The sequence below is a fragment of the Homalodisca vitripennis genome, chromosome 8 (assembly GCF_021130785.1).
Source record: "Homalodisca vitripennis isolate AUS2020 chromosome 8, UT_GWSS_2.1, whole genome shotgun sequence".
In the NCBI taxonomy this organism is placed as follows: Eukaryota; Metazoa; Arthropoda; class Insecta; order Hemiptera; family Cicadellidae; genus Homalodisca; species Homalodisca vitripennis.
Genome location: NC_060214.1, coordinates 40,767,039 through 40,794,800, shown reverse-complemented (window position 1 = coordinate 40,794,800; position 27,762 = coordinate 40,767,039). Strand labels below are relative to the sequence as shown.

Genomic DNA, 27,762 nt, shown 5'->3' with positions numbered 1-27,762 from the left:
AAACAAGACTATATTTAACAAATTTGTACAATTTAAAAGATTTTTACAAAACAATTCTTCTTGTTTAAAAAATATACTTTACAAGAAAAAAAAAACCAACGACAACGTTGTCTTATGTACAAGTCATTAATTGGTTTGTAAATGACTAAATTGAGGTAAATAAACACAGAACAAGGTTGTGTGCACCTTAACTTTGTTATGGCACATGGATTAAAATGACTAAGTAAATTAAGTAAGAAATACAATAGTGAGGTTAATGGCAGTAAAACATAACGGTTTAAGATAGAATTTATTTAAATTAAATATGTTTTTTACACTAAACATTAGAAATTTTCATGAGTGAAACATAGAATGTATAAACTACAGAATCTTATATATTTTATCTTATATAATAAAGTAATGAACACTTTTAAATAACAGGGAAAAACATTCACATAAACATAGTATTACTAAAAAGGGCTGTCTGTTCAAATGTTAATCAAGTATACTATAGAATCATTAATAAAACCATTAAGCATTCATGTTTTTAAATTTATTCAGTTTAATATTTTAATGTATTGTACTTCCAAGAATTTGCTGATTCAATTAAATATCAAGAAATAAACTTGCACAGCGCAATCAAAAGTAAACTTATTGCTTATTATTAAATAATAATTTTATTATTGAGTAATACAAGTTGTTTGTTCCTTTCAAATAAAGGTAGCATTTAAAACTATTTAACTCTAATCTTAGAATAACTGTTTAGCAGTCTAACTAAATCCAATCAAAGTTATTAAGTTGTTTTAAGAGATTTGACCAATGTACAGCACATGTTGTGGACAAACACTAAAGAAAAAGTTAAAATTATAAATTTAAATACAGTGCTGATCTACTGAACTTTATTATTGAAGGAATTTAGAAAAATCATCAACATTTCCTATGAAACATTAGGATACTTTATTCACTTGGATTACTTATAGGATAAATTTATTGCAATGTGATTGTCTTACTTTTCTGCACAGAATCCAAACTATCAGATTGCAAACTGTTAGTGATACAGTTTCACTGTTAAGTAGCCAAATTTATAATAAATACACAAACCGTAGGAAGTAATGGTTTATTTATACAAAATTTTCAACTATTTCTTTTTAGATTAAAGTTACTTGATTAATTACTCAAAAATAGAGATGTATATCATTTACTAAACCGAAATTCAACGTAATTTGTTTATATTAAAAATATGTAGTTTATACACTCCCATTTGTGCAATTAAAACAAATTAACTTGAACTGTGTTAAATTTTATAGTATAACGTTTACTTCAAACGACTATAAAAAAGATGAACTATTTAAACATTTTGTCTATTTAATAATACACTTTACTTACTAAAATTAAACCACAATTAAACAGTTTTTGTAGAGAAAATTAAACAGAAATACAACTAGTATTAGTGAAAACTTAAGTAACAACTAATGACATCTATGTACAACATATATCTAACTAACTACACATTAAATAAAACTGTAGATAAGCTTAACCCACGTAATTACACTGTCAGTAGAAGACGAATCACTACAAAATATGTTAGTCGTAAATATAAAGCATGGGGTATTTCTACCAATAATCTTCACAGTAGCATTACAATGGTACTAAAATATAAACGTTACATGGATTCATTGGAAAAGTGGTGTAAAAATAGGGGTGAGTATCAAATTTACGTTCGCAAGGCATTATGATGCTTAATATTACAGTACTCGATAAATACAGAAACTTATATGCAAAACAATTATTTGGCTAATAAATTTAATTAACTTTAATTTTAATAACTTTTTTAAAGATTTTCAATACATTCATTTACAACTAAAGGAATTGTTTTTATTCAAATTTTAGCACTGAATTGCAAATAGAGAGAAAATGACTGACTCATTTGTAAATAAACCTTTCTTCACAAAATCGCTAACACCCAAAATCTGATACATTCTTTGGTGGAAACTAAATAATAAATAAAACTGGCTTTATAGCATAGTATTTTTTCAGTCTAAATATTTCCATTCTAATTTACAGAATACTCGTATCTATTACGAACAAAAAATCAGTTTACTTAAAATAAACCAACTTAACAGAAGTTTTTATAGGTACTAATATATTTAGAAGTACTATGTCCATCAAGTCTTCATGTCATTTGTTTAGTGATCGGACAACTATGGTGGTCTTTGACCCTCTGACACAAAAATCAATGGAGCTCTTCCCTAGACCAAGAAGAACCTTCGTACTTTGTTTTAAGTGGCTGAGATTTTTCTCTTAGTATTTATCGTACAGACAACACAGTTTTAAGAAGAACCTGTCTGATCCTATATAATGTGTTAAACACTATATAGAATAATTTTAAAAACTATTTTTCGCTAATTAGCTAATATTATGATGCATTCCAGTGGTGTACACCAAAGCAGCCTGACTGTACAATGAAAGCTGCAGAAACTGTCCCAGAAAGTACAAAATGTTGTTATTATTGCAAAAAGTTTAAAAATTATTGGCAATAAGTAGTGATCTACATTAACTGCAAGTGTTGGTACTTGTCACAAACAAATTACTGGTTGAATCACTTTAAATTTTTTTAAATGAATAGTGAGAAAATGTCCAAATATTGAAGTGTCAAAATAAAACCAAAATTAGAAAGCAAATTTTTAAGTGCACTCATATATGCAAACAGAATGAGAAAACAGTTGTTCAGAACATTTCTATTTCAACTTTTTTTGTTGATTTTGATCCAAATATAAGTTCTAATCTCTAACTTCTGATAGAGAGATTGGAAATATCACACTTTTTGAGGTACGATTGTTCAGGGCTCATCAAACTTGTTGCTAGTTGACTGGTGTTGCTAACAGATTAAAATGACCAAGAATTGTAAACGAACAAAAAGTGAACATGGAACGCAGGAAGTGAGGTAATGATTAGAAGTTGAAAGGTGTGAGACCATTACTGTAGCAATAAATTATGCCTTTCTGATCCTCCCGCTTCAACTGAGATGACCCTATAACCACGACTTTAGGTGAGCGGTGAAAACTAAGAGCCAGGTGTAGTTACTAAATACCAACTGCCAAATAGGAGTTAATAATATAAACTTTCAGTTTAATTAAATTCCTTTTCACATAAATATCAACAAACGAACACCAGAAAAATCTTTGTAAGACATCAATCAGAAAAGATGCAGACGTTTTCAAACTCTATGTGTGACCAAGTAGATAATATTAATAAGATTCTAGCATCAACAGGACAGCAATCTCCTTCTTTTTTAAACTTAATAAATCCTCAAATAGCACAATTATAATAATTGTCTACACAACAGCAAATAAACTGATACTAGAACGCAAGGAAATTTGGGCATAGCAGTAGTTCGCAGCACTAACAAGCATTTACCAAAGAATTCCACAATTTTATTCAACCAATGAATTGGTAACATTGCATTTTTATCTTCATTTATCTCCATGTTTGATCCAGTGGAAAGAAAAGAACTCAGCAATTTATCGGTCCGTATCAGTTATGTCCATGGCACAGTACGATATTGTACTAAATCTGTCTGCCAATAGTATAAATTCTATCAAATATTTCAATCAAGTTTGTTTAACAGGGACTCTTTTACAATTTTATTTGTGGGAATATGATTTATATTCAATTTGTAATGCTTAGTTTTCAATAAAAACCAAAACCTCTTTTGTGTACTACAACAGTTATATTCAATTGTTTGTAATTTATTGGGATATTAAAAATATAATAAAATAATGTCACCCTTAGACAGCTCTAAAAGAAAATAACAAGCTATCGCTTACCCTACGTTAGTGATTCTGACAGCAGTGGTGTAAGCTACATTTGTATGCATTTTTACTCTTGTATTATCCATAGTTTAGGGTTATCCATGGCCAATTATGCCCTTTACTTACCCTGGTAATCAATATTGACTGTACTAGATTTGTACAGTCTTTTGAAATTTTTATTACTGCAGGATTGATTGATTAAGAATAAAGTTTGTCATGAATGAGTTTTTAGATCAGCCCTAATATGAATGAAAACTTTAAAATTTGCCTATGTAGTAGCCATTATATTTGAACCCACTTTTCACAAATCTTGAATTATTTTGAAAGTCCTTGCATTTTAAGGATGTCCAAATTTTTACCTTTTTAAAAGATTTCAGAGGACAAACCATTATATAACAACATTTTCAACAACATGTATAGTAGCACTTATTTATAGTCCAATAACATTTCACGGCTGTGACTGCATACAACATACATTCTTTCAAATGTACCAGAAATATCATTGAAATTTTTTTTTTACTTTGGCGATCACTGCACAAAAAACTAAAAAGAATCTGCCCGAATAAACCAACAACCTTCATTTGTGCTACATTCCTAAAAATTTACTTAAATAACTATCATTTTATTTTTTTTAACAACTCAACTTTTTTTGGGCAGTAATATTAGAATTTTTTTATAATCTAATACAACATCCTGAATTATAAAATCATTCTGTATTCTTTGCATTAAAACACATTCACTGAGAGAATGAAATATAATTCAAAGGTTATCAAAATCTAAAGGTTTTTAAAAACATATGTAAAGGTAAAAATTATTTTGATAAGTGATGATAATTTGTGATATTTACAATGCATAACTTTAACAAAAGAGGTAAGTGATATATAAAGATGAAAATCAAGAGGTTTTTGTATCACAACAATAAGTAGAACAGAAAATTTGTAAGTTGTATTTTAATACCAAATAAGTATATGACACTTTTGAAAAGGGTTCTGGGACAGAATTTACATAATAAATGACAATAAAATTAACATTTGTCATAACTTGATGAGGTTATTAACTGTACTGGTGTTCCATTTACATGAGTCAGCTAATCATTTATCTTCACTAAATACGTTTTAAGTAATTTTTGTTGTCTGAAGAATATTTTGCAACTGTTTTACATATTTATACTTACAAGGTAAGGTTTCAACTTCTTTGAAGATTGTACAGTTTTCAAGGCAATAATACGGTTACGACATGATTAACATGTATTATGTAAAACTTTAATAAGTAAAAAATAACAAATTAAGTAGCATAACGTTTTGACAAAGCTCTCTGCCTACTTTCTTAGAATATGACAGAGCTAGTTGTATAGCTATGGTAGTAAGTAATCCTTCTCAAATTATATACTTTTCTCAATGACAATCCTCAAAATCACAGTTTGACCATTATTTGTACAAATCCGACCCAAAATCCGAGAAAAACGTAAGTGTTATTGTGATCAAGTTTAAAACTTGAAGACTCAAATACATACTGTTTCTAGAAAATCAAAACTGACATACTCACAAATAACGCTTAGCGTAATGTATTTATTGAGCATAAACTCCAATTATCAATACATAAAAAAAAGTTCCATATTACATATAAACTAACGTACAACCAAATTCTGCCATGGAAAACATTAATGAAACTAAAGTCATGATTTTCTCCAAAAACCGCAGACAGCCAGGCTGAGTCTCAGTGAGCCAGACTCGTAGCAACCTTGCGGCAAGCGTCCGGGAGTGGTAACTCGGTGCGTTTAGACTTGTAGTGTTACGATTACCGGCCATCTCGTTGCGAGTCACGACGGGCGACAAGATGGCAGCTTCTTAACACTCAGACAAGATGTCGGCCGCCTCCAAGAGGGCTTATTTGATTTCCGCTCACTCTTTGCTCCGGCAGACTCCAGGTTTCCATTGCTGGCATAGTCAACGTACTTGTGGTTCTCTGAAAATTGTTTACTTATCAAGATTGATACTATTTTATAATTATTAGAAGAACAATATATCTAAATCTCTAATTAGTTTGCCTTTTTTGATACTTGTTCCTTTGGTAGGCTAAATGATGTAGATTTGATTTCAAAAATTCGTAGGCCCAAACAAAACGTTTAACCTAAAAATGATTAGTGGGCAACTTTTGAATTAAATAATATTTTTATTCAACATTATTATAGCATTTCATACAAAAGCAATCACGTAGGTTAAGATATGGTTGTGATAAACCTAAACTAGGAATTCTTCTACAAAGCCAGGTGTTAACAGTGATGCTATTCAACGCAGTGATATCTCTATGAGAGATGATAATTACTAAACATCATTAATTTTTTTATCATGGTTACATATATGGCAGAATGATAAAGTAAGATCATAAAATATATTTTCACTTATAAGCAACAACAAAGCTGAAATATATATATATATATATATATATATATATATATATATATATATATATATATATATATTATATATTTTGCTTCATGCAAGGAAATAGATGATTAGAGTCTCATATTTCCTATATTAGACAGGCAGGTTATTTTGCCTCGAATCCATCAAACTTACATTTTCTTAAACAAGATCAAATTTAGAATAATTTCTACATGTATACCAATTCTGCAAAAAAATAAAAACAAAAAACTAAGAAAACAGCTTTGTTACTTACTAGTAGCATCACATCTGTTGAACAACCCATTATTAAGTCATTTTTATTGAAGGAGAGTGTAGTTCTGCCGAAATTTTGTGTTGTCTTCATAGAGTTTACTGAATAAAAGCTTTCAAGAACCCAAGTATACGACTCGCACGAAAAGTTTTGCAATGATCGAGAATCAGTGGAAAGTGAGAGTCATGGATGCTGACCTCAGCATTTCTGCGGAAATGTTTTTTGTAAGCCTACAGCTCATTGATTTTGTTCATGAACAGAGTACACTTAACAATGCATACTACTGCCAATAGTTTGATGCCGTGAAAGTGACCTATCAGCAAAACACCCATACATGTCTCCAATTCAACTTCCTCTTAGTGCAGCATCAGAGATCTTAAGCTGTTACAAACTTGACTCCTGAAATCTGGAGTCATGTTCGTTTGAAGAGATCCATCCAAGAGATATTCTCATTGGCTCATCAATTGTATTTAATCAATGAGAATACCCCTTCAAATATATTAAACTATATCTTGTGGTCTAGGTGTCTCTGGAGTCAAAACAATGAAACAAGTTCATTTTGAGCTTTTTTTGGCACCAACCTCTTTTGGATCTCTTCAGACAAACATGACTCCAGATTTCAGCAGTCAAGACTGTAACAGCATCAGATCCCAGACTTGCACTAAGAGGAAGGTGAATTGGAGCTTAACTCAACATTCACATGGAATCAACCCTTCCCACCACAGCTACTTTATGTGATACATATTCCAGCTATCAGTCCCAATCTGTCACTGCTTGACTTACTCATGTTTGGACCACTTAAAGAAGAATTATGAAGTCACCATTTTTGACAATGATCAAGTGGAAATGTTTGTGTGCAATTGTTTACTGGTAGGTCCAGCATCATTCTTTAATAGAGGCATTAAAAAACTTCTAATTCAGTGAGAAAAATGTGTCAATAAAAGAGGCGATTATGTATAAAAAATAAGATGACTGACTGACCCAAACAAAAAGAAGACAGTTTAATGCAAGAACAGTGCAAGAATTGAAGCACAATCTGGAATCCCAAGACTGGACTAAAGTCACTCTCACCGAGAATGTGGAAACTGCTTATAAAGCATTTAGTGGAATTTTTCAAACTGCATTGAACATAGCATGTCCACTCAAGATAGTAAAGAAGAAAAGAAACCCCTACAAAAATATATGGGACAATGAAAGTCAGGCCCTAAAATTATCATACTTAGAAGCACTGAATAAACAAATCATTACTGGCCACCCTGATGACAAAAAAGAAACAGCTCGAAGGAAAAAATGTTATGATATAAAACTCAAAACTCTTCGTAAACAGTGCAACTCTTCATTCATAGAACAGTCGGACAACAAATCAAAAGCTGTGTGGAATGTAATAAATAATGAAAGAAAAGAAAAATCTTCAAAAAATCCACTAGAATGCCTAAAAAATAGAGGGAAGAAATCGTTGACTCTCCAATAACTATTGCCAATCATTTAAATTACTTCTTTGCTACAGTCGCTGACCGAACACTCCTTAGAAATGGAACAACGAACACCTGTAATAGCACCAAACAATAACAACCAAACACTTCAAACACCAAACCTAGCCTTCTTTGAAACCAACAAACAAGAAATTGGAAAAAATCATTGACTCTTTAAAAGCAAAAACATTCAGCAGGGGAGGATGAGATCTCATCAAAATTGATCAAACAGTGCAAACACGAAATAATCACCCCACTGACTCACATCATTAAATAAATCACTTTCACAAGGAATATTTCCAAAATGAACTAAATTCGCAAAAATCTATCCGAAATTCAAATGTGGAGCAACAAATGAAGCCACCAGCTACAGGCCAATTTCCCTAATCTCTACTTTTTCTAAAAATACTGGAGCGAGTAATACTAAATAGACTACTGAGCCACCTCAAGCAGCACGATCTTCTCACCCCTAGACAACACGGTTTTATAAAAGACAGATCAACTTCAAACCGCAATAGCTCAACTAATTGAAGAAATCATCGACAATCTGGAAAAAGGAAAAATTGCAACAAGCATATTTTTGGATTTTAGTAAAGCGTTTGACTGCCTTGACCATGAACTCATACTGAAAAAGTTACACTCTCTTGGAGTCATTGACAAGGAACTTGACTGGTTTAAAGAGCTACTTGAGCAACAGGGAACAAGTAGTAGAACTTACTTACTTGGAGAAAAACACTGTGACGAAAGTTAAAATCCAAGCCAATACCAGTAAGCAGAGGAGTACCTCAAGGCTCCGTGCTTGGACCCGTCTTGTACATTCCTCCTAACAAATGACTTCCCAAATTATCTCCAAAACCACTGTGAAATTGTAATGTATGCTGACGACACAGCTTTGATTTTAGCAAATAAGAACAAATCTCAGCTAGATATAGACTCTTTTTGTTGCATACAATGTGGCTAAGCAATACTGCCACCTCAATGATTTAGTCCTTAAATGACTCAAAGACCCAACAGCTAGTCTTTACACCTAACCCAAACCAATATGACGGGCTCCCAGAAATAACTACAATTAAATCAGGAAAGTACCTTGGTCTAACTGTTTGATCAAAACCTCTCATGGGAACCTCACATCAATCAACTCTGCCACAAACTTAATAGTAGCCTGTACGCAGTGAGAAGAATAAAACAAATCAGTAGCCCTCAAGTAGCTTTGACAGCATACCTTTCCCTATTTGAATGTCATCTCAGATATGGACTGATAGCCTGGGGAGGTACGACAATTGGAAATCTTAAAAGGGTGCTCGCTATACAAAAAAGGGCTGTCAGGACTCTAAGTGGATTAGGACCAATGGACTCATGCCGAGCAGCTTTCAGACATCTAGGAATACTGACGATCATAGGACTCTATATCCTAGAGACGATCTTATTTGCCACAAAAACAGGGCACGCAAGAACTGGCGACATCCACCCCTACAACACCAGACATAGAAACAACTTCCTCCTTGACCCTCATCATCTGACTCTGTTCGAGAAAAAACCATCGTATAAAGGAGTCCATGTTCTTTAAACAATCTACCTGACTACCTAAGAAAGCTTCCAGAGAAGAAACTTCAAGGCCTCCTTAAGAAGCTGGCTGCTGGAGCATCCATACTACAGTGTCCAGGGAGTACCCTTCAGTGGAGGACAAGCGCTTTGTAATTTACATACACTGACTCATACACTGATTGTGACATAAACACTGACCTTTGTTCTATTCTCTAAGAATATGTTCAATAAAGATATATTCTATTCTATTCTATTCTATTCTAAGATGTCCTCAAAATTATATTTACTCTACCAATAGACGTTTTAAAGAGTCCAATTAATATTTAACTCATCTTCACACATTCACTAAACTTGATATTTATAAATATTACAGACTAATGTCTATGTATGTCTCTTTCCACTTAAATCAACGATGACACATTCAACGTTCATCAAAATCAGTTTGAGCCACTCACCGTTGAGTTGCCGCTGGGTGATGTATTCCGCAGAGTACTGGCTGTCATCTTCTCCGTAGAAGTAGTTAATGAGATATGGTAGCACTGTCATGCGGTGCAGTTCATCCCCACGGAGAGGTGGCACGGGAACTTCCTCTAGCGTCCGACCTGGTTTACGGAGGAACCATCTGGGGAAATTGATTTTAATTAGTTTTAAAACATTGTTTTGACATACATTTCTGACATTTTCAAAGTTTACCATATGTGTGTTAACACTTTAAAGGTGGATAACGGATTGTCATCTTTTGTGCTCTAAGGGTCACAGCTTTAAATGATTATGTCTGTTTTCTAGACAGAACACAACAAATCTAGGCTACGTGGCAGAGCCAAATTAGTAATTATTACTCTCTCTACTTTACACGTGTCAAAAATATACAAATAAAATCCTAGTATCCTTTTATATAAATTTTAACAAAAAACAAAAAATTTCTTATATCATACAAAATATAATCACCTTTCACTGTAGTTAAACATATGCAAGTGAAAAATGGTTACAAAGAACTGTTTATCCTTCTGACATGTTCTGTACTTTTAGGACATAACTTGAAATGCACAAAATGTAAAACGTATGGTCAAGTGGTATAACAACTCAGTTTGTTTTATATATGCCAGTCAGATGTGAGTGATAAGAAACACATCAGTTTATTGTCAAAGGAGTATTGTAATGTTTTTTCTTCCTTCAAATAATAGGCCTATTTAGCTGACTCCCTCTAGTAAGTCATCATTTAGTGAAGCCAAACATATGTAAAAATAATGAACAAACTAATTATATTCAATTTCAAATTAATTCCTTTACTTTTTTTGTTTAGATCTGGCACTTGAAACTTACAGATTCTGAACCACCTGGCTCCTGACAGCCTCTAGAGTAAACAACCACTTATGGAACAACATAACCTCAGAAAATCCCACGGTCTATACGGGTTATCTTAATCACCAGATATTGCTAACTTATATACAAGAACCATCCAATGTTTAGGGATGCTTACGTATTGATTAACACGGTACGTTCCTGATCAGGAAATTCGGCCAGGTATACCAGTATTTGATCCACTGGACCTCTTGGGTCCTTTGCCTACAACATGGCATATCCTGCCTTGTGGGAGCTCGCAGAATCGGGGATTCTGACTTCTGAGATTCAAATTGTTGCATTACTCGCTAAACCAATCACTACCATCGGATTTATCGCATAGACTACAGAAAATGACCAATTGCCAAAATGGCCTTTCTCATATAGAAAATTGATGAAAATCAATTGTTTAAACAATTAGTGATGACCAATCATCACCAATATAGCTTCACATACCAAATTGCCAAGTAGTGACAATCGATAGGTACCATAACATTTCTCGCATAGAAAATCAATTCATGGACAAGTGGTGAGAGCCAATTGTTATAGTGGCATTCCTCGCATTGACAATTTGTAACAAAAGATCATTACTGTGGAAATTATCACATAAACAATTCATGACAAAACACTGTGACACAAGGGTTGGAAAGCAAAACTAAGAATGACAACAATACTGACGGGTGGTGCCGTATCTGGCTGAGTGTGAACCTCGGCCCGGGTTCCTTATGCAACATGCCACGCAGTAGACTGCTCAGGGGCTCCGTCACCTCCTCCGGTATCTCCACATCACCTCTACCGATGCTCTCGAACAGCCGATAGATGTTGTCGCCTTCAAACGGATATTTCCCCGTTGTTAGGTTGAACCTACAACAAATGATTAGCATTTTATGACTGAATAAACTATAAAAGCTCTTGTTTCTTTGTTTTAATAGCTTCTTTCATCTTAGAAATTGTTTTTTAAACTACGAGAAAATTGTAAAAATTTCTTTACAATTGGTATACCATATATTTGGTAACACTTATTCAGTAAGCACTTTTATATAACAATATTGTGTTATTAGATATCCCTGTCTGTTTCACTGTTACACTCAACTGTAATGCACATGCACTAACAGATGATTCTGTGTCTGCATACTTGTCACACCAGTTGTCACACACGTGTTTGTTATACCATCACACATACAGCACCATACTTCCTATCTGCTGTGATGACAAAACAGCTGAGTCTTTCTTATTTACCAACTTGTATATTTGGATTTATGATAGAGACAATGTGTACTCAAAGGCAGTAAAAGTTGTTATGGCTCCTTATGAACAAAACAATTAAATGTATTTTTTTTAATATAGTATAATTTTTAAAATGAAAAGTATTTTTGGAAGTATTTATAAAGTAGATGCTCAGATATTAGATGTGTTAGATATAAATGCTCACCAGACAATTATAAATTTCAGATAATATCCAAAAAAAATACTCCAAACAAGTTTTTTTACTACTTTAATTTTTGCCACAGTAAAATTAAAATTAAAAACTGCTAACATGGGTGGAAAAACTTACAAAGTGACTCCACTGCTCCATACGTCCACTTTAAAACCGGCAAACTTTTCCACGCCGTTGGCTATCTCGGGTGGTTGGAAAGCAGGGGAACCCTGACTGGTGAAGCATGTGTCATCGGGGGCAAACATGTCCAGTGCCTAGAACAAATATTACAGTTGTCAGAAAACCTTGAAACGTTAAATCCTTGATTTAAAAAGTTGGCATATATAATTTAAAATAAGATGGTATTTGATTGAACACTAATCTTAGATATGTTTAAAGTTTAGAATAACACTTTTTGCCCAATGAAGGTTTTTCCCAAATTGAGTCGGTCTCCCATATTCATTTTGATTACCAGCTACGCTATTTGATAAAATGGAACCAGAATTTTTATTTATTGCTAAATTTATTCATAGTCTTAAAAACTATATATAAAGTAAAATTATTATATTGTATGTCTTATACCAGGGGTCTCCAAACTTTTTTGTTGAAGGGCCAAAATGAATAATCTCTGGAGGCAGGCGGGCCAAGAAATTTCACATGTATATTATTTAAAGACAATGTGGTTATGGCATTTATACTACTATCAAGAACTGAAAGTTCTATTGCAACTAAGACTTTAAAAACAAAAAAACAGCAAAACAGCAAAAAAGATTAATCACGAATTCAATACAATTAATATTTTTTTACAGTTGATTAAAAACCATGTGTGTTACAATTTTCTAAGAACTGAAAGTTTTATTGCGACTAAAACTATAAAAACAAAAAACAGCAAAAAAGATTAATCTCGAATTTAATACAATTAATATTTTTTACAGTTGTTTAAAAAACGTCTATTACAATTTTCTATTCTCCATTCCTTCTCCATCAAGTGTATGTGAGAGATCTAAGCAGCTGTCTTTGGCCAACAATGTCAGTCTGTCTTTGCTTGAACTCTGACACTCATATTACAAAAACAGATTTTAGGTATTAATAAGAAACATTCCCTCTATAATTGGATTCCACAAAAGTCATTTTTGAGAAGTTGGTTCACATATATAATTATGTTAACCCAAGACATAAAAATATTCTACTTTAACCGTTAGCGCTTGCAGGGCATGGCCGGGCACGCTGATGTGTTGTTTTGCCGAGGCATTTTTTTTTTTCCTTCCTGCCGAGGCATTGCAATATGGGAATATTTCAGTGAAAACCGATTAGAAATTGATATAAACGTACTTTTTTTTTGAGGGAGAGGCAGGAAAAATGCAATCACGCACCCAGGTGGCCAGCCTGTAGTATGAGACTCCCCTAAAAACGGGTTTACCCACTAAAAAACCTCCTCTACTCTTTAGGATTCTAACCTGAGATTGTTTATCACATTACGTCAGGCTAGGCCTAAATTTGGCTTAAGCCCGTGGGGCTCGCTCCTTATCCAGCCGCTTGGTCAAGGGATCTGGGCCACTTCAGGTCCAGATCAGGTTTCTTTTCCAGGAGGATGCCCCAGACGAACTGTGACAAACAATCCCAGTTCCCCTCATCCTCCATAATCTTTTCGCAGATGAACATACACTTTGATACATCATACAATCAAAATAATTGACTTTTAGACAACTGGTTACATCCAAACATTTTGAAAAACGTAATTTTTGAGATCAGCTGTTGTGGTTTATTGCCGTGATCATCATGTGGATTGTAGTCTGATACGGGCCGGGTGTTTGTGTTTACTTCATTCAACACTTCCGTAACTGTGATGTATTTTCATTGTTTTTTTTGCAAACAGGCATTCCTTTGTTTCAATTAAGTGATATACTATTGTGTAAGTCATTTTCTTTACCATGCAACAGAATTATTTGGATTGCTACGTAATAGTTGTAGTCTTAGATGAATATTCAGATGACAATGTAAGTAGTTTTAGTGATTTTGATGGTGTTGAATATGATTTTTCTTCTTCTGAAATTTCATATTTCTTGTCAATTGCTTCAAAGGTTGTTTTCGGAATGAAATTCTGACTATCTTATGTTATGTTTCGGACATTTTCTAAGGTAGATTAGTACTTACATAAACGCTGAAATATAATACTGTGAAAATTTAGGGCTACTATTTAGACAATTTATTTACTATAAATGTAAAAAAACTGAAAATAATAAACAATGTTTACACAGAACAGTTAATTACATTTGACAGGCTCATTCAATTAATATTACACAACTTTAGAGACCAAGATGGGATTTTTCACTACTTTAACCCTCCATCAGGCGCTTAAAATTAGAAACACCATCAGGCGCTCACGGAGGTTTTCCTCCAGGTTAGCGAATAATGGATATCATAGTCGTTTAAACTGTTTTTATTTGTTTAAATATTCATACTGATTTAATTACAATGTAATATATTCATTTTTAGAAATTAAATAAAAATTACTCTCTTATGTAATGAATTTTCCAAATAAGAAATTCAAAATTAAAAAAAATGTTATTGCATAATAACAACGTGATTTTTTAAGGAATAATGCAATTTTATTAATTGTAAAAATGTTTAACCTACTGTAATAGTATATGGAAATTAACTTAGTTTTTAACTTCTTACAAAAACAACTTACTTCAATTCTTGAGATATTATAGAATTGTAAAGTCAATTATTACTCTAAAATCAAAATTTATTCTTTACTAAAAATTTTTTTAAACACTACACAAAGTTTCAAAACATTTTTTTTTCTGGTTCATATAACGACAATGTTCACTCCATAAACAGTACTGAAATGTTCACTAGCACACTGGTACTGTACTGACAAGTCTCTCGTCTTCATTCTTCATTTCACAAAATTCAAATAAAATATATTGTAAAACTTAAAAAGAAACCATCACAGGTCACACATTTAGGCGCACACGGACTATTACTCCATAAAAACTAAACACTATAAGGCGCTCACGGAGATTTCGTCCAACCACTACAAACACGACATCGGGCGCTCACGGAGGAATCGTCCAGTCTCGCACGGAAGTAGACCTCAAACTGACAGATTTTGACAAAGATAAGTGGGAGGCTATTGTTTCGCTTCCTCGAAAGATGCTCGTGAAGTACACTGCGGGAAACGACTGCCAACATCAGAAAAGTAGTACTATTTTTAATAATAAAAAATACACGGAGGAAAACTCCGTTTAGCGCCCGATGTAGGGTTAAAGACCAGTAGAGTATAACCTGGATGGATTTTCGAAATAAGAATAGGCCTATATATTTATTCCAGAAACCATAAGAATGCCCATGTAAAATTACAGTACAATTGGTTGAGTATTTTACATTTGAAAATAAAACAAACAAAGGCACTTTTGCATTTAATATATTATTAGGATAGTATACATAATCAATGTACTACTTCCTTTTCTTTTCTAAGGCTACGACTCCAATATCTCACCCTATCGCGGTGAACCAATGCTTGTTACAAAATAGTGAGAGAACCTAAGTTCCAAGGAAGCAAGGTTCGAGCATTTAGCCATTAGCCAATGTTTAAGTAAGATAAACTTTAATTGATTAATAATATAATAATGTATATAAGAAATTTTATTTAACGGATGAGCTCAAACTAATAGTTAAGTCAGCCTAGCTCGTGTGAATCCCTTACTAACAGTAATGAAATCCATCGTCACTTCGCTATTGACAAAAATTAACTTTTACTGATTGGCCACAGGCCGGATAAAATCCTCTCTGAACCGTAGTTTGGAGACCCATGCCTTATATTATATACCATTTGTAATATTCTTAAGTTTATATTCATAAAAACTATTAATCACTTTTTAAGTTTGTCTTATTGAAATAGGCAGTTTTCTATAGGTTCAAAAATCAATCTTAGATGTATCATTTTTGATGTCCAATATGTACAATAAGAGAAAAATATCTAGGATTGGGAAATACAGTTAACATTAAAACTCCTTAAAAAAAATGTATTACATAATTCTTACATATTTAATTAACTGGTAAACCACATTAAATTTTAGTATGGAAATAAATTGTTTTATACAAAATTCCTCATTTTTGTACATTTTCAAAAAATATTGTTTTTATAAGGAAAGCAACAGTTACAATAACCTAAAAATATTGATTACTTAAAATTTCATAAATCCATAAATCTAAATCACATAAAAATATGAGGGCTATCAAAAAGGTAGATTATTTTTCGCTTTGTCGTTAGGGGGGGCACTATCGTCTCTATTTTGATGTTAGGGCATTTCACCGTTCAGTGGCTATCCAGCCGTGCTAGTGAGAGATTACTGTCGCTCCTTGTTGTTTTACAATAGCAGTTTAAAATGTGTGACGCAATTGAAAATTTCGCGAGTTGTGAAGTGTGATTGGTAATAAGATTTTTTGTTGGCTAAGCACAATAAACAAATTGACATTTATCGCAAACTCTGAGAAGTTTATGGGAATTATGTGATTGATTACTGAAGATGGAGTGTGTCTGTGGTGCATTAGGTTTAAAAATGGCCTAACTAATGTGCATGATGACGAACAAAGTGGACGGCCAAGCATTGTGACCGAAGAAATTGTCTAAAGACTTACTGTTTTGTCAAAGAAAGTTTATAATAAGTTAAGTCACCTCATTAAAATGTACAATACTCAAATCTTTAAAAATAAGTTAGTAGTGTGGTTGTTGAAGAACCCATTTTATTCTTTGAACGAATTCTTTACATGTCAAAGTATATATTTTTAATTTTGTACAGTAGGGTATTTTTAACCTATACAATAAATTTTAATGTCAAATATTTTTAACTAGGCCTATTTGTTTATTTACAAATTTTATTTGTTATCTTGTTATCTATATAAAACTTTTATAAAACTTGTTAATTTCTCTAAATTATTTAATGAAACTTGTTATTTTTTATTGTTATTTAATTTTAATGTTGTGTGTTACATATATTGTTTTTAACGTAAACCTAAAAAAATGTAAAATTTTTTTGTTAGGCTATTTTATAATTATTGCTAAAATGTTTGAATTTTCAATTAGTTTGTAACCCAAACTAGAACTTATGCCAAGTTTGACTGCTACCAGTTTGTGATTGACAAAACCTGTTGGTAGATAATTTTGACGTTGTCAATGCATGTAACTGCCTTACGACAATAAAGAGAGATTTGATTTGATTAAAGTTGATGAGAAGATTAAAGAAGACTGCAGATTTACAATAACAGAACTCTCACTTAGTTTCCATTGAATTTCAAGGAGTTTGTAACATGAAATTGTTACGCAGAAGTTAGGTTTCTATAAATTTTGGTTTTGAACAACAACGCCCGACCACACATGGCAAATCGAACTCGAGAAGTCCTGTATGCTTTTAAATGCGAGTTGTTTCCACATCTGCCTTATAGTCCGGACCTTGCACCCAGTGACTACCGCCTGTTTCCAGCAATGAAGGCCTGGCTTGCGACACAGCTCTTTGATGACAACTTGGAACTGTAGGAAGGAGTTGGAGTTGGGGCAGCAGAATTTTATAAAGCTGGAATTTAAAAACTAGTTCACCGCTATGGTAAGTGTCTAAATTTGTATGGCAACTATATCGAAAAATAGTATTTTAGTGTCACTTTCACATGTCTCTTTCACATGTTTCAATTTCGTTCTTGTACTTCGTGTTTTGTTTATATCAGAAAGAACAGCCCTCGTAATTCCAAAACACATTTAACACATAAATTTAATTTTGTGTATGTTAAGCTGTCATGAATAAAAATATGAGAAACATGTAAAATGTATATGTCATATATGTACTATAAATGTATGATCTTGATGTTATTGTGAGTTTATTGAAATATACATAAATACTTTAGTACTAGGAAGGTATTAAGAGCCTCAATAAAAGTTGGCTTCTCCGTTAAATGTTAAACATTTGCTGATTGGCTCACCTCAGCCACTCCAAGGTCAGAGATCTTGAGGGTTCCGTTGAGCGTGAGCAGCAGATTGCTGGGTTTGATGTCTTTGTGTACGATGCCATGGCTGTGGAGGTACTCCAGTCCATCAACTAGTTGGCAGAAATACCTGCGGCATCGGAATTGATCAGCTGATGTACTTTAAGAAAGTTGACTAGTAAATTGTTCACAATAAATCAAATTCTAGATTGAACCTGAATCTCAAACTGAGTAGGCTACATTAAATTGTTCAAATCTAAGAGAGTGGTTCAATGGTTTAAACCTCTAGTGCTAGACACTATTCAACTGAGTATGTTCAATAAAATGATATGATGAATGATGATATTAGCCAATTCTAATGAGGTGAAAAAAACATGAAATCAAACACTGGCTTTGATGAAATAAAGTTGTACCTTAATCTACATCCAATGTGAGAATGAGACAACAATTATAACCTGAAATTAAAGCATTCAATCATAATTTCAACCAAATTAATAAAGTGTAATTTAGGATTGAGCAAGTTCATAACATTTAACTAGGTGAAGAGAAAGAGTAACATAACTCAGAGCCTCTAACAAAGGCAAAAGTAAGTGACTGCTGTTCTCTTTGTTCCATTTACAATTTCAGCAGAGTACGTTCATTCCATCGGAGAGTGAGATAAAGTCAACCGCCATTATTGATACTGTTAATACCAGTGTATTTGTAAGCTGGTATTAGCTGCAAGCAATGCTTCTGCTACTATGTTTTAGTTTTAGAAAACTTTCTGTTATTCTGGGTTTGTCAGTGTCAGATCCACACAGAGGGCCTTGAGAATTCTCTAAGTATTTTATCTAGACACAAATAAATCAACTGATGCAAACACATTTCCTTACACTTGAAACAATATTCTATTCACTAATTATTACTATACTGATTTCCAATGTTACACTGAGTGTGTCACCGCTAAAACTTGTGAAGTTTATATTATAATACAAATTTCTCCAGCTACACAACTTACCTACTTGGGTGCCATCGAGAATGATAAAGAAGAGTCAGCATCTTCTAGATTTTCAAATTGGAATTCTAACAAGAAATATAATATACACCAATTTACCTGATTAATTATAATTTATGCAAGTTAAATACCATCCAAAAATATTGAAAACAGATGAATAATAAAAAAAATTATGTTAATAAAGTATTTGTCATAAAATAATATGTATATTAGTTGAATAAATCCCAATAGTCACGAAGCGGGAACAAATTCACACTATATAAGGAAATAAAAGGGTTTTTCTTATAAATTATAGAAGAATTTTTCCCAAAAAAGAATTTAATCATGAACCGCACTAGTTTTGGTGGAGATCAAAATGGGTATCAAGAGGGTTAAAAATATAAAATGAAACTTTTTTCCTCAGATATTATTTTTCTTAGCTTGACATACTTAAAACCAGCCATCAGAAACTTAAATAAAGGGGACATCATCATCTGTTAACCATATAGAGACGCTTAAAGTGATGACATTCATATTCTATTTACTTGTCTGACGGTGATATAAGTATTATTTTTTGTCTGACAGTTGGTTTTGACCTCTGTGTATGTACCCTCCTATTTTGATCTCCACCATGATTAGTGTGACTGACAACCCATTTCCTTCTTTAAAAAACCAATATTCTTACACATACCAAACTGGCTGGCTCCTGGACAATTTAGAACTAAATGTATTTTTTAGATGAACTGGATACGTTTCAATGAAGCTGTTGTCTTGTTAAATAACTGTTTTACATATCTATATAGTATATGTTGTTCTATGTTAATGCAGTATATTCAAGTATTCAACAAGTTATTAAAAATGCAAACAATGGGTTTTCAAAGTTCAATGAAGACTTATCAGGCCTGCTGTCATATCAGAAAGGCAGTCATCACTTGTTATTGATAACGACCCGATTGCAGCTTGTCATTGATAATGTAAATTAACCGACTTCCACATTTACTTTTTAACAAGGACAACACAAGTATGGTGGTCTCCAAGTCAGAATTTAGAAGGCAACGCATTATGTAAATGTGATCTAACTAGCATATACAATACAGCATACAATATTATGAACTATGGTCTTGTATAAACAAAAAATTGTATTGGTGTTTTGTCACACCAAATTTATGAGATACTTATTCTTAGATGTAGTAGAAATGCTACTATTTATATAGATTTATAACCACTACAGTGTATAACAATGATTTGGTTCAAATTAAGTGCAGATTAGTATACCACCACAAAATTTGACAAAGTTTTCAAAAATAAAAAAGATTACCAGCAAGCTGTAAACTTGAGCCAAAACTTTCATATTATGAAAATTAAATCAATAAAAGTAAGAACTGCAAAAAAAGAAGTGCAAGGCAGATTTGAAAATAATTAACAACAATAATATAATTTATAATTTCAAACATAGTACATCTAGTATCAGTCCAGACATTTTCAGTCAGTATTTCATTGTCTCTATTACATAAGTAAAAGAGAATCAAGTCATCTAACAGCTTGAATAAGTTACTAAGGATAAATAAAGTTCAGCAATCATCCAGAACCTTTTGGTGGATTTAAATCATACCAGAAAGCATTCTTCATGCCTTAAAAAAATCTAAATTATACTGATAGTGTTATGACATCTATGACATATCTTAAAGTTTTATAAAAAGAATCCTCATATAAAATTGTCCCTCTTACTTACTATTATAATTTGCACCTAAAATATTGTTATTTCCGTAAGGAATTAAAAATCTTTTGTGTTTGCACTGTTTTCAAAAAAGGTTCAAGAAATAAACTAGAGAGTTATCGAACTATCTCCATTATTCCACTTTTTAGAAAATTATTAGAGGCTATGATCCATCAATAAATCTGTGCTTACCTTAAAACAAACAATCTTTTTAATTCCCTGTCATTTCACTTTCAGAGAAAGAAATTCAAGCCTTGGACACATTGTTGGTAAGGGAAATTTCTCAAGCTTTTGAGGAAAAGGCTTTTGTCCAGGCCACATTGCGTGACCTGAGCAGGGATTTTAATTGTGTGTGGATGTAGATGATCTCACTTTCAGATTATCTTTTTATGGTTTTGGCAATATATACATTTCATTTTTGAAATATTAGGAAACAAAAAGTATGCGTTGATGATATATGGCTGAGGAGGCTGCAGTGAAATATGGAGTACCTCAGGGGTCGATACTTGGCCCAGTACTGTTTCTCATATGTATTAATGACCTACACTTTTCAGTCTTAGGTACGACGATCATGTATGCTTATAACACAACTTTTTTAACTATAGGCAAAAATTTTAATGAGCTTAATTTAATTACACAATATATCATTTCAGAAGCCTCCAACTGGTTTAAGAACAATGGTTTTCTTTTAGATGAATAATACTCAAAATGTTCTATTCAGTTTAAGGTTGGCTGATGATATTTATGACTTTCACAGCTCTCTAACTGAAGGTCACGGTTCAATTCTCAGGAAGGCCAATAAATATTTGTAAACAGGTTTGGATTGTTTTTTTTTTTAAACAAATGTTGGTGCACTCAATTAAAAGATGTCATTAAAGTTGAAAACCCCCAACCCAATATAAAGAATTGTAAAGATGGGGAACACTCAAAAGTCTCACCATGTAAAGGCTATATAAGCTAATCTGATAATTCACAAGTAACTTATCATTAAACAGAGAAAGATACTGGAATCTCACCCATGTGCCTGCCACTCTATCATTAAACAGAGAAAGATACTGGAATCTCACCCTTGTGCCTGCCACCCTATCGTTAAACAGAGAAAGATATTGGAATCTCACCCGTGTGCCTGCCACTCTGGAAACTTCTTGTGAGGAGTGCTCTCCAGCATGTCTTGAAGGCCGCCCACGCAAAATTCCATCACTATGTACATCTTCTGCTTCTCGTCATTATACATTACGTCCACTAGTTGAATCACATTCTTGTGTTTTAACCTCTTCAACAGTTGAATTTCTCTATAAGTTAAAAAAAAATAGTCAATAACATTTTTTAAATGTTTACTATCTTAGTAAAAACGAGATAAAATGTGTGTATTTAGGCGATTATACTTAATTTTATAAAACAAAAACAAGAACTAGTAAAAATGTAGGGAAAGTTAGCTTAAACTATAATGTTACAGTACAGTAACCATAAATAACAAAGAAGTGTATATAAAGGAGTTAAGTTAGGACAAACATAAATACAACATCACAGTATAAGAGGTATGGCTATTAAATAACGGGACTGACACTGCAGTGGAACGAGTGCGCATGCGCCAACCAACAATGACCAACAGCTGTGTAGTTTGAGACTTCCTCTTCAGAATGCAGTTAGTCTCGTTTCTGTAAACAACATCGTTGTGTCATAACCTTCATTTATGTAAGTGTTGTTATTTTGTTTTGCCGGAAAAATGATTAGTGTAATAATAGAGCAACGAATTGTTATTAAATTTCACGTTAAACTTGGAAAAAACCGCTACCGAAACCTATAATTTACTAAAAAAACGTGTATGTCAGTGAATGTTTATCGCGGACTCGTGTTTTTGAATGGTTTAAGCGTTTTCAAGATGGTCGACAAGACGTGGAAGATGATTCGGGGCCAGGTCGTCCTTCAACATCAAAAACGGAAGACAATGTCGAAAAAGTTGCTAATTTGATTCGGTCTGACCGACGATTAAGCATTCGTGCAGTTGCTGAATCTGTAGGCATTGATAAAGAATGTGTACTGCAAATTTTACATGACAATTTGAACATGCGAAAAGTGTGTGCAAAAATGGTACCAAAAATTCTTACGATTGATCAACAAGCAGCTCATAAAAATGTTTGTACTGACACTTTGAATGCCATTGAAATAGACCCTAATTTATTGGAAAGAATAATAACATGTGATGAATCGTGGTTTTTTATTTATGATCCGGAAACGAAGCGCCAATCCATGCATTGAAAGACCTCAACTTCACCGAGAGCCAAAAAAGCAAGAATGAGCAAGTCAAAATTTAAAGCAATGATGATTGTTTTTTTCGACATTCGTGGGATTGTGTACCTTCACTGGGTTCCTGAAGGTCAAACAATTAATCAACATTACTATCTTGAGGTACTTAATAAACTACGTGAAAGAGTGAGAAAAAAACGACCCGATATGTGGAAGGACAAATCATGGATTTTGCACCAAGACAATGTGCCAGCTCATTCCGCGTTATCTGTCAAGCGGTTCCTGACCAAGTACAGCATCCCAGTGTTAGAACATCCACCTTACTCGCCAGACCTAGCACCATGCGACTTTTATCTTTTCCCTAAGGTGAAATCTGCATTGAAAGGTACGAGATTTGAATCCGTAGAAGCTGTTCAAGAAAAAGCGGCAAGACTCCTGAAAGAGTTGACAGAACATGACTTTCAGCATTGTTTCCAACAATGGAAAATTCGCATGGAGCGTTGCAGGGATAGAGAAGGGGTGTATATTGAAGGTGATAATAAGTAATTATGTTTAAAATGAAAATAAATTTTTTTACAATATCAGTCCCGTTATTTAATAGCCATACCTCGTAAATGAATCTTTAACACTTTGCCTTAGCTGTTACTATGCAGACTCCATAACATAATGTTAACTTACTTACATCTAGATTAATAACTACCATTCATATTTCAAAATTTTGGTTTAATAAATTCTATGGACAATTATAGATATTGTATTTTTACTTCCAGCAAGACTTCGTTTTTGTTGATTTTTAAACCATCTGCAAAGTGCATATATATTTTTTTCCTAAACTGTCACTCTTAGTCTTTTAAAACACAAACAATTACTGCACACTTATTAAGCAATAAAATAACACAACTGAGTATCAAAGGACCTGACAGAATGTAACAAGCATAGATAAGACTACCATTTTATTTTTAGGCCCCCAAAAAATATAGCTTTTACCTTGTATCAAGAGAAACCCATATACAACACGTCAACACATGTATACAAAACTATTTAGAAACATTTTACCAGTTATTGCACAGACAGATAGATGGGAGGACAAACAGACAGATGGTTTGCCCTTTGATATTATGACCTTAAAATCAATAGCGTTCTTCCTTGGACTAAGAAGAAGCTTAAGTTAGTGTCATGTAAAGAATGAATTGTGTGCTAAAACACCACACGCACACGCACCTGCGCACAAACTTGTACACTTGGCCACATTCAATAAAAGACACAAATACTTTGACATACCCGCATGCTTCAATTTCCATAATTATTGTTTTTATTTTACTTCCTGGTTTTATATTGCTATTTTTGATAATTTTTGTTATATTGTTTGTTTCAAAGTTATTGAAGTGACTACTACTTCTTTTGGCGGGCTATGGACGTATGATTTGCATGGGGAAAAAATTGTTTTTTCATGTCACGGATTTCATGCATCACGCATGCTCACTCTGTAGCCGCTAGGGGCGGGACTATCGTGGCCATTTTGATGTCAGTGAGTTTCTCCTTTCTGTTCACTGGCTGTCCAGCCGTGATATAAAAGGTTACTGTCATTTCTTGTTGAAGTAACTACTTTTTGCAGGCTCTGGACATATGTTTAGAAGATTAAAAATAAATTGATTAGATCTTTTCTAGCTAACAAAGCTGTGGTGTATTTTAATACTAGAAGAAAATAGGCTTTCTGCTGATTATAGTTATAACTTTTACTCAATTACATTGGGCTTATCTTACATTCACTTAAAAAATTAATTACGTTAAAACAGATTTTAAAACAAATTTTGCTGAAAAAACATCAAAACCATTATTGAATTTTTAAAAGATAAATTAAATTAAACAATGTTAAAAGTTAAAAACATAATAACAACGAGATATGGAACAAGAATAGATGCTGTGTTTACAAGATATTTAACAAAATGTTATTCCAGAATGTTTATTTCTTACTTCAGTTATCATAAACCCATACTTTTATTTTTTAAATATAATGATAATTAAAATGAAGTAATTTATTTTGAAAATACAAGATTGTAGTGAAAATGATATTGATAAAATTATAGAAACTAATATAAACAGTAACAGTAAAAAATGTATAAATATTTATTACTTTACTATTTAAAAGTCAGTGATTATTTTAATATATAACATATACAAAAATATTACAAAAATATGAATAAAATTAACAGAAAAAATAATATGTTTTTATGTTAAAGAATGCAGTGTCTCATATTATTTTAAAATATAAAAAATAACCATTTAATAACTAGGAAACCTTTTTTAAGATATATATTAACAGCCTGTTATAAGAAGAAGTCACTTCTGTCGATCAGTCCCACGACTGTCTTTCCATTTGTTAATGTTATTTGTAATTTCACATGTGTTAAAGTTTGTTAATTAATTATACTATTTGTGTCAATTATTGTAAAATTGCGTTTAAATATATTGTGGTTGATCAGTTTAGCCAAAAATACAACCTGATGATAGGTACTAATGATAGGTAGGAATGATACTAACTCTTGGCATAGTTGGTCCTAAAAGGAGTAATAGGCTATAACAAAATACATTTTGGTTAATTGAACCTTCGTGAATTAGCCTATACTATAATGTAAATAAATTGTAACCCTGCTACTAGCAAACGACCACCACCAAAATTGAATCAGGAAACCAAATTATTAATTCAAAATACCTAAACTATCGAAAACAAAATTCTAATCATAGATATTTATGGTTATAATTATTACAAACTCTTTTTTATGTATTGAATAACAATATTGTTCAATATTAATTCAAACAAAAAACCATTTGTACCTATATGGTAGGCTATATGAGTAATAGCCACGAGTACGATAACGATGAACATGCATTATTTGTGTCACAAATTGTCAAACATGTTTATTCTTTAGAAAAGTAAAAAGTACCTAAATGTTAAACTGTTTTGTTTGTTATTATACATAGCCTAGATAGTTTTTATTCATCTATACATTTTTACCTTTTTAGATATAGGTTTTTTATATCGAAGAATATAATCATCGATACCTAGTATTCGATACCTAATATTTGCATATCGAATCATAGACTATCAATCGATATAAAAGTAATAACAATCATATGTTTTAAATTAAAATGTGAATTTAATGATGTAACAAATAATAAATGAACATAACCAAAATCAGGGAAACTCATAACTTTAACTAAATGAAACAGAACGAAAACGTTTTTACTAAAGTTGTGTCCACCATTACCTTCTTTTTTGCATCTGAAGACGACCATGTTAGCTCCTCTGACAGTTACATTTGTTACCTTTCCACAAATATTACATAATGGATTCTTAGGGTACTAACCCAACATTCTGAAGCCATAAAAACATGTTTTATCGTCTTTTAAAGCAATTTTGTGAAGCTTCCTAAGATTGACAGCCATTTTTAATACACAATGTTACTTATGTGAAATTTAAAATATTACCTTAATTGTATTAAATTTGAAAGTGTTTACAGCTGTTCATATAGATTATTTGAGTTAATTGTTAAAAATAATTAATCAGTATCGATTGATTATATCGATGGTTATGATTAAGTAATATCGTTTGCCAATTTCGATATAAAAAATCGGGTCCGCTTATTGGACCCTACCCAGAGACTATACAGAAAAATGTTAAAACAGAAATAAGTATATAAGTTTATCAAATAGAGATTAAACATATTACTGTTTATATTTTATTTACACACTCATAATTTGTAATATACCTATAAAGTAATATGGTTCGACATTTTGGTTTTGGTAGTTTAGATAACCATAAATAAAGATGATTCAATTGTGATGGTGGCTGCTTATTATACTGCAGTCTGTATCGTAACAAGCAGCAAACAAACAACATTGAGCTACCCAAATGTTAATCCTAATCACAACGCTACCTCCAACTGATTTTAACCTAATAATTCTAGCTTATGCCTAATTCTGGGTGTAAAGGACTACCCAACCAACTCAGTATACTTAGTACGTGTAACAATTCCTCTGGATGTATAGGACTATCCAACTCCGTGTTGAATTCTAGCTTTTCAGTATATGCTACATAGTAGGCTGAACATTACAAACATCAAATTACCTTTTAACATTCTCTTCTCCATTTGGTATCCTCCTTAATTTCCTCTTCTTCAAAATTTTAACAGCACGTCTACATAAAGTTTCAGTGTCCAACATCTCTTTCACTTTAGCATAACTTCCCTCTCCTAACATATCGCCCATAACATATTTTCCTATCATTTTAAACCTCTTCTTTTTCGTTTGGTAAATAATTTGGTCAGAGTTAACTCTGTGGAAACCCAACTCAGTTTCATCATTGTCTTCATCATTAATCCAAGTTACTCCACTGACAGGTTTCAGATCACAAAATAACTCACTATTCAACTCGATTTCATCTGTTTCAAATTCATCAAATGTCATGTCACTGTCCATAACTAAGGATAACACATTTCAACTTAACCGATAGTTTCTTATCAATAATCTATTGTAGGGATTCCTTGCAGGATATCAAACTTAACCACTTAACCTCAAAATTTGATTTGTAAAAACACTAC

General features: G+C 32.4%; 1 protein-coding gene across 1 annotated transcript; it reads right to left on the bottom strand.

The window, feature by feature from the left end:
- On the bottom strand, positions 1-27,762 carry LOC124367606 (serine/threonine-protein kinase STK11). The gene is made up of 7 exons (XM_046824566.1): positions 27,291-27,762; positions 22,033-22,206; positions 18,222-18,354; positions 12,381-12,517; positions 11,504-11,689; positions 9,940-10,106; positions 1-5,756 (listed from the first exon to the last, which is right to left on the bottom strand). Exons 1-7 carry the CDS (start codon positions 27,638-27,640, stop codon positions 5,611-5,613), a joined length of 1,293 nt encoding a protein of 430 aa, XP_046680522.1. The 5' UTR covers positions 27,641-27,762; the 3' UTR covers positions 1-5,610.

Bases quoted from the DNA above. Each gene is read 5' to 3' on its own strand.
- LOC124367606 (XM_046824566.1), bottom strand. From the start codon at position 27,640: ATGGACAGTGACATGACATTTGATGAATTTGAAACAGATGAAATCGAG. The intron at 18,355-22,032 runs GTGAGATTCCAA...CCGATGCCGCAG, and splicing joins CCAGAGTGGCAGGCACACGG to GTATTTCTGCCAACTAGTTG. The intron at 12,518-18,221 runs GTGAGCCAATCA...TATTTGTTCTAG, and splicing joins CTGACCTTGGAGTGGCTGAG to GCACTGGACATGTTTGCCCC.